Source organism: Pteropus vampyrus, unplaced genomic scaffold, assembly GCF_000151845.1.
Source record: "Pteropus vampyrus isolate Shadow unplaced genomic scaffold, Pvam_2.0 Scaffold582, whole genome shotgun sequence".
Taxonomy (NCBI): domain Eukaryota; kingdom Metazoa; phylum Chordata; class Mammalia; order Chiroptera; family Pteropodidae; genus Pteropus; species Pteropus vampyrus.
The window spans coordinates 881,463-890,170 of record NW_011889363.1 but is presented as its reverse complement, the minus strand read 5'-3'; the positions used below and the strand labels follow the sequence as shown (position 1 = coordinate 890,170).

At 37.2% G+C, this 8,708-nt stretch overlaps 1 protein-coding gene across 1 annotated transcript in view; it reads right to left on the bottom strand.

Moving 5' to 3' along the window:
• Positions 1-2,973: 2,973 nt before the first annotated feature.
• The window catches only part of TSPAN7 (tetraspanin 7), a 127,054-nt gene continuing 121,319 nt past the window's right edge, over positions 2,974-8,708 (bottom strand). Inside the window, exons 7-8 of the mRNA XM_011384456.2 lie at positions 4,202-4,277; positions 2,974-3,938 (exon numbers count right to left, since the gene is read on the bottom strand). Of these exons, the coding sequence (XP_011382758.1) occupies positions 4,209-4,277 (69 nt within the window). The 3' untranslated portion in view covers positions 2,974-3,938; positions 4,202-4,208. The remainder of the gene's footprint in view (positions 3,939-4,201; positions 4,278-8,708) is intronic.

Below are 8,708 nucleotides of genomic sequence, written 5' to 3'. Positions count from 1 at the left end.
AAGGAGCACTTAGAAAAAAATTTACAGCCTTTCATGATCACATTAGAAAAGATAGTTAAAAATATTAATAAGAATGCAAATTCTTAATAATAGTATTAAAATACCTCAACTGCAAATCTAGAATTTTATCTCCAGTTAAAGGAAAACCGAAGAAAGTAGAAGAAAGAAAAGAGCAGAAATTAATGAAATAGAAAACAAACAATAGAGAGGATCAAACCAAAGGGCCAGTTTTTGGAAAGACATAAAATAGACAAATTTCTGGCATAATCGAAGAAAAAAATCAAATAATATTTGAAATGAAAAAGGTAACAAATCTAGATATAGTTAAGATTTCAAAGATAAGACATTACTATAACTTTATAAATTTGATAGACGATATGGACAATGTTCTAGGAAATAACTGATCTAAAATGTGGGGCACAGAGAGAAATGGTTATGCTCAATTAGGACTAGAGTCGTCAGGAAGAATATCACAGAAGAGATAGTCTTTGAAGATAGGACACCTTGGGAAAGGCATGCCAAACAGAAAAAATGAGAGGAAAAGCATGGAGGTAGAAACAAGCATATATTAAGCAGAGTAAAATAATCTCAAGTAAATGGGATAGAAGCATTGCATAAGTTGAAAACAGTAAGCTGAATTCTGATTCTAGAGGTGCCTATCCTAGCTGCCTATTAAAATCACCTGTGAGCTTTAAAAAATACTTAATGGCCAGGTTAAAAACTAAGAAATCAATTTCTGGGGTAATCTATGATTATAATCTCAAATACCTTTCAACTTAAGTTTTGTCCAGAGGCTTTTATCACTGTTAAACGTGTGCAAACAATAAGAATAAAATCTTTTTTGTGTATTTTCTGTTATTTTAATCATAATGTATTCCTTAGACTGTCCCAGCATATTTTAATGACATGCTTAAATTATTTCCTCTTCATACACTCAAATCTGTATATAGTTAGGGAACATAAACTAATTATATTAGAATGAGCGCAACACAAAAGGTAAACATTATTCTAAAATCAATCCACAAATAATGAAGGCACTATAGAATCAAATATTGCTCTTGCTAGGAAGAAAGGACTTTTGATATTTTATATTATCTATGTCACTGCTTTCACTTCTCCCTAGAAATATGGTTAATTAAGAACTGACTGGAGCAGAAGAATATTGTTAAAATGTCCATACTACCCAAAGCCATCTGTATATTCAATTGACAGAAACCAGTCACAGTGAGGGATGCAATCCTACTTGGGATAGCAGTCCCTATCAAGATTCCAATGTCATTTCTCACAGAAATAGAAAAGGCAGTCCTAAATTTTATATGGAACTGCAAAAGACCCCAAATAGCCAAAGACATCCTGAGAAGGAACAATAAAGCTGGAGGTATCATAATTCCTGATTTCAAACAATATTACAAAGCTATTCTAATCAAAACAGTACAATATTGACATAAAACCAAACACATAAACCCAAGGATAGAATCAAGAGCACAGAAATAAATTTTCACATACATGGTTAACTAATTTTTAACAAGGGAGTCAAGAATACTCAATGAGGAAAGAAAAGTCTCTTCAATAAATGGTGTTGAGAAAACTGGATACACGTGCAGAAGAATGAAACCAGACCCTCAAATGATTAAAGACTTAAACATAAGACTGGATATTATAAAACTTATAGAAGAAAACATGGAAAAGCTCTTTGACATTGGTCTTGGCAATAATTTTTTTGGATATGACATCAAAAGCACAAAAAACAAAAACAGAAATAAATAAGTGGGACTATATTAAAATAAAAGTTACTGCACAGCAACAGAAATGAAAAGACAACCTATAGATTGGGAGAAAATATTTGTAAACACTATCTGATAAGAGGTTAATATCAAAAGATATAAGGAATTCCTACAAGTCAAGAGCGAAAAATGAAAATTCAAGCTGTACACTTGCATTCTGTGCAATTTACCACATGCAAATGTTATACCTCAAAAAAAAAGGTATTTCAATTTGTGTCTTTTTCATTTCCTTTGAAGGAGGAATGTAAATTATACACAAGTCATTCCAGGTTGAAACATAAATACTTTACATTTTTAAAGTCAAATCAACCTTGGTCCAAATGTTTCTCATTGAAATTATATAATGGTGATATCTGAATACAGTTTAGAAAGTGTATAGATTTCTTGCTAACCAAAGTATACCAGTATTAGTAGTAGTATTCTAATGAATACATAGTTTCCAAAAGGGTGAACCATGAGTTGGACTATTTAGGATTTTACAGAAAAGCTTCATTTCAATATATAATAAAATAGAAATTTAAAAATGAAACTTCGAAAAGTGTTAAGCTACCTATGTTTCCATAGAAGAGAGCTCCTTAATTCTCTAAAAATGTTGACTTTTTTTTAACCAGGTTTTTAAAGGATAATTCGTTAAGAAGGGAAAAAAAATATAGATCATGGTAATATCTATTGTACTTATTGATAAAATGCTCTTTAAATCAAGGATTCCATACTTAGTTTGAACCAGGGCATTGGGACCACTAAATGGTATGGTATAATGACATCTCTTCTCTAGATCGAGTATATTCAATCCAGAGAAGAAAGAAGGAAAGAATATATGCTCATTAGAAATGATGAAGGAAAGATGTTCATTTCCTTTTAAAAAAAAAAATGACATCTAAATTTTTAAAAAGTCTGCTGAAATCTTTCTGCCTCTAGCCTGAAGTAACATGAAGGTTCTATTTTTGCAGCCAACAATATATCCTGTTCATGATAAATGATTCGAGTTTCTGAAATTTCCATAAAAATCTCTAACCCTTCAGCTTTTATGGAACCCAAGGCTATTTTGGAGGGGAGAGGTGGGAATGTGTATGGAAGGGTGTGTCAGTGTGTAAGTTGGTCTACCTCCAATCCCTTGTGAAACAGAATGGAATAGAAATATGTGTTTAAAAACTTATGCAATAATCACAAAACAAAAACAGGACACAACTATTTGTAATGACTCTATTTATTAATACATGTATCACAAATGTTCACAATATCAATGCATTCTTGTTGGCATGCTAGACAGAGGCATTATTTTTAAGATCTTTGAAAAATATTTTGACTTCTGTTCTCCCTTCATACTCATTTTTAAATTGATTTGATGACGTCCTCGATGTCTATAATGTCAATGCAAAGAAAAAATACAGAAAGAAGTAAAATAACACAATAGCAATTAATTGGGGAAAACAAAGTAATATTATTTCCTTCATGGGAAGCAACAATACAGTTTTGTAATAGGATTATACAGGTTTCAATTGAGAGGCATAGATGCACTAAACTGGCTATATGTACCCAGGCATATAATAATAATGATCAAAGAGGCCACCTAAAACTCAATTTCCTTCATGCATCACACATGCTTTTTTCTCCTCATGAACAATTACTGATGTACCTCTTTACATGTGCTAGGCAGCCTGGAGAAGGCAGGAAAAGAGCCATAGTAAAAGGAAACCCAAACAGAAGAAGATTAAGTCAAAAGAACAGATAGCTGTTTATCTATATCAAGGGATGTGGCATTTATCAATCATGATGAAGGGCTAATAGGAGCCTCCTACACTACATGCAGGGCCTAGTGGGGCCAGTGATGGTGTGACAACCAGTCACCTACGATGAGCTGCAGTTGGACCAAGTACAGATGGAAGAGCCTCAGGCGGGGTCCACTAGGACTAGATGCAGAGAACCTGGCTACAGTCTGCACAACAGGGCTTCACAAAATGGAACACTACACATGATTTGGGCTGAAAGGTGGGGCAGAGACTGTGTGGGAGTATCAGTTGCACATGGAGTAGGGGATTAGGGAGAGCAGGGCAGGTATAATATATACTGTGCTCTAACATTCTTTGGAAGTCTTTCAAGGATTGCTGCAGTTCTTTTTTAAATCAGGTTTCTTATTCCGTCGTTCTTGAAAGACTAAGAGAGAGATTAAAACATGTGAGTGACCATTAATAAGGACTTAAAATAAGGTAACAACCTGAAAAGAACATTTATACATTTTCCACAATAGCAATGATCACATTTCTTCCCCAGCTCCACAGAAATAGGGTTTTGGCACATGGACAAGGGCCGCTAAGATCAAGTAATTAAGTGGCTGGGCAGTACTCGTTCCCATTTGAAGGGTAGTATGTGTCCCAAAGGGAGAAATTTGAAATTAAACAGTTCCTACCACCACTCACCTTCTCCTTACACCATCTCATACTGGTTGGCCGTGATGAACCGGGACAGACAGCAGGCCAGCAGCATGCCAATCAGCTGTTGCCAGGGGAAAAAATGAGAACAGCAATCTTGAATCACTGAACTACACCCTGCTTTGACTCCTCAAATATAATTTTTAACAACTAGGGTTTTTGTACACAAATATAGAAAGGACAGGAGAAAAATATCAAACCTGATTTCAATAGTGTAATCTAAAACTTAGTAAGCCTAACTACCAGTGGAAGACAACTGGAGGTTCTCAAATTGGTCATAAACTTCTAGCTCACTCTGGCCATTTAAAAACAACTTTTAACACATAAGTAGTATTAAAATGTGTTCATATGCTATGAGAATAATGAAAATATTAAGTACCACAGAATTATCAAGATTTTTTTAGATGTAAAAATTCAATCCAAAACATAAGCACATGTATTTGGGAAGATATCCCAACATAGATACTCCAGCCATACTCAGCTGACCAAATAATAGTTCTTTCTTTAAGACAACAAGACACTATTCTTAAGTTTGGCGGTGAAGAAGTTATGGTCATAGCTTGTGAGAGGTTAGGTGGGAGGACAGAGGGGTTTTTTTTTAAATTTATTTATTTTATTAAGTTTTAAGTATGCAGTACATTGGTTAGACATCTATACAGTTCATAAAATGATCCCCCCCAATCACTCCCTCCCTCTCCAGACCCTCCACCTAGGCCAACGTATTAATGCTAACTGCATTCCCTATGCCATGCTCCCCATCCCCATGACCATCCATCAGCTACTAATTTGTACTTCTTTAGCCCTTCACCCCATTCTCCCATTCTCTCAGCCTCCCAAACCCCCCTCCCTCTGTCCGACACCAAATTGTCCACTATATTTGTGAGTCTGTTTTTGATCAGTTTGTTCTTTTTATTCCTTACATTCCATATATAAGTGAAATCATATAGTATTTATCTTTCTCTGTCTGACTTAAATACCTGCTAGGTCTATCAATGCAATATTTTTTTCTATCTCCTTTCTTTTCATATGTAGGGGTCTTGTTTTCTTATCCTCTCAGCCACTCTGTCTTTTGGTTGGAGCACTTAATTCTTTTCCACTTAAGGTACTTATTGATAGGAATGTAGTTGTTACATTTTTTATTCCTGTTTTTGATACATGTTTTTTCTTCTTAAAGAAGTCCCTCCAACATTTCCTGTAATACTAGCTTGGTGCTGACAAATTCCTTTAGCTTATTTTTGTCTGGGAAGCTCTTTATCTGTCTCCTTCAACTCTAAATGATAGCTTTGCTGGGTAAAGTATTCTTGTTTGTAGATCCTGGGTCTTTATCCTGTCAAATACTTTTTGCCAAGCCCTTCTGTCCTGCATAGTTTCTTTTGAGAAATCAGCTGCCAGTCTTATGGGTGTTTCCTTATAGGTAATTATTTGTTTTTCTCTTGCTGCTTTTAATATTCTTTCTTTGTATTTAACCTTTGGCATTTTAATTATAATGTATCTTGGTGTGGGCCTCTTTGGATACCTGATTTTTGGAATTGTCTGAGCTTCCTGGGGTTTTATGTCCATTTCCTTCACCAGGTTAAGGAAGTTTTCCATCATTATTTCTTCAAACAGAAGAAATATGCTAATTGGAAGGATATTTGGACCCTTAATAGTATCCCATATCCTCCTTAAATTATTTTTATAGTGTTGGCCTCTTTTTTCTTACCATTCTGATTGAGTGTCCTTAGCTTTCCTGTCCTCTAGATAGAGCATTTAATCCTTTTCTTTATTCACTTTGTTTATTCCATTTAATGTACTTCTCATCTCAGATAATGTGTTCTTCATTTCAGACTGGTTCCTTTTTATAATTTCCATTTCCATTTTTGTTTTTTATCTCTTTGTTGAAGTTCTCTACACTTCCCAAAAGATCATTGAGCATCTTTATAACCAGTGTTTTGAACTCTGCATTTGTTAGATTACTTGACTCCATTATATCTGGTTCTCTGTTCCGTTCTCTCATATGGTTTCTGCTTCTTTGTCTTCCCATTTTGGCTGCCTTGCCATGTCTGTTTCTATGTACTAAGCAAAACTCCTATGTCTCCCAGTCTTATTAGTATGGATTTGTGAAGTAAGTATCCAGTGGCACAGTCCTGAGAGGGGTTCAGCTGCAGGCGAAATTTAGCACAAACCTCTACCCCTTCGGGGCCACCTGTCAAGATTCAGCAAGCAATTCACAGATACTGTGCTTATAGTTGCCTCAAAAGGCTACACCAGAAACCGAAGCCAGCTGCCTCTAGTATGAGTCTAGGCACTGCACAGCAAGGAGATCCTGACTCACTGAAGATATACCTGGATGTGGCTTAGGTGAAGTCGCGAGTTGGGGGAGGCAGAATTTCAGGGAATCCTCTGGGCAGAGCGACCTCTGTTATCCAGTTTGATGATGTCACAGCTATGGCAGCGCTGTGTCCCCGCACTGGGAGGGGACAGGGCTCAACAGGGAACAATGGATACCGTCGGCACTTCTGTACAGAGCAAGTCTCCCTTAGGCCCTCGCTCCGACAATGTCTCCCTCTAAGTCCCTGGTGCCCCCTGCGCACAGCCTAATCAGCACTGGTACTCAGAGCGAGCGGGTCCGTCACCACAAAAATCTGCTCGCAGATGCAGCCCCTTTAAGAAGCTTCTGCTGCTGCCGCAGCCTCCATCTCAGCCACTCAGGACCAGACAGGCCCGCGTCCTCATCCCGTCCTACCTTCTGCCATTGCAGGGTGATTTCCTGGACTTCTCCCTAGTTGTATGGCTTGTTCATCTAGATCCCACACGATTTTTCCTTGCTGCTGCTCCTTATTACTGTCACAACTTTGATTTGGTCGCCAGAAGGATGAACAGAGCCTCTATCATATACACCATTTTCTTTCTCCGAGAGAGGGTTTTTTAAAATTTCTCTGTCTCTCATCTATGTAGATGGGCCCATCTACTTCCAAGGCCCACCTTCTAGTTTTTCAGGAGCCCCAGTACAACCTATAACAGGATATCTCCACCTCCTCAGAAGACCTTAATCCTCTACCTATGTTTGTACCTTGACTCAACCTGTAGCATAGGTAGATCTGATAAAAGATAAAAGATCTGATAGGTAGATCTGGACACCATCAGGACATCCTTAAGAACATCTGTTCTGCTCACTGGAGACCAAAATTCTCTTTCCTAACTCTGGAGGTTCAGCATTCTCTGGATATGAGCTTGATTGTGCACTTGAGTCTGGAGGTCTGCAGCTTTTCTTTGCCAAATAGAATCCCTTCTCCTTAAGCAATTGGCTATGTTCTATTGGATCAGAGGTGAGAATGACCTTTAGAGAATATCTGGTACAGTGTCACTCCAAATGTGGCCCCCAAATCAGCAGCATCAGCATTACCTGGACAATGTTGGAAATGCTAATTCTCAGGCCCCACCCCAGGCCTGCTGGATCAGACACTCAGGGGTGGGGGACAGGGACAGCAAATGGTGCTTTAACAAGCCTTTTAGGTGAGAGAACCACTCATCTAGTCACCTTTATCTTACAGGTGAAATCTCTGCAGCCCCACTGGGACCCACTGTTGGTCAGGGCAACACATAAACTGCATTTTCCTGGCTCTCCACCCACCCAGGCAGGTTCCAGTCCACCTGTCTACTTTTATTGCTGAAGTCTCTCATTCTTATCTTCCTTTTTAAAATTAAAATTGTGCTGTGAAATATGCAAACTACAACTTCTGTCGGGTAAGGAAAAATCACTACCTATTGGTTTTGCCCTATCCTCTACCAAGGCTCTGGCCAACATCATTTTGTGCCATGAAATACATAGTGTCATGCATGTACCACCAAATGGCCAAAGGAACCATGGCTGTGACCTCCAGAATACTGTGCCAAATGAGAAACTAAAATGCCCTCTATGAGTGCAAGGAGTTTGAACCTTATACCTTGTCCTTTGTTCATTAGACCTGCCATTTTCTAGGACAGATATATACATTAGAACACACTTGATACTCTCAAAAGCCAGATTTCAGGCAAGAAACAAAGAAGTATTAGAGGTGCATAGCACATTTGGGTATATCAAGTTATCCTTACTATATCCCTGTGCACTGGACATACTCTTTCGCACAGAAGCAATAACTCTTCAATATATAAGTAAAAATAAAAGCTATTTGCTTTTAAATTTACTATATTTTGTATTTATGGGGCAAGAACATTCCTTCTTCTGTTTGCCCATGGAAAAAGACAGATTTTTTAAAATCATTTTTAACATCTACTAAGAAATTTGTTTCCCTAAAAAAATGTCCTAGACTGAGGCACATACACATACAAGCTATGTGAAAACAGTATTTTACATACATTGGCTTTTATTTTAGTTAATTCTAGTACAAGAAAAACTAGGACTTGGGATATGTAGGTATTTTGAATTATTCACAGGGCTACTGATTTCAAATTTGTTATAGTATTTTCATCATATTTGAGAGAAAACTTTGATTTCTAATTTCCAGAGGTACCA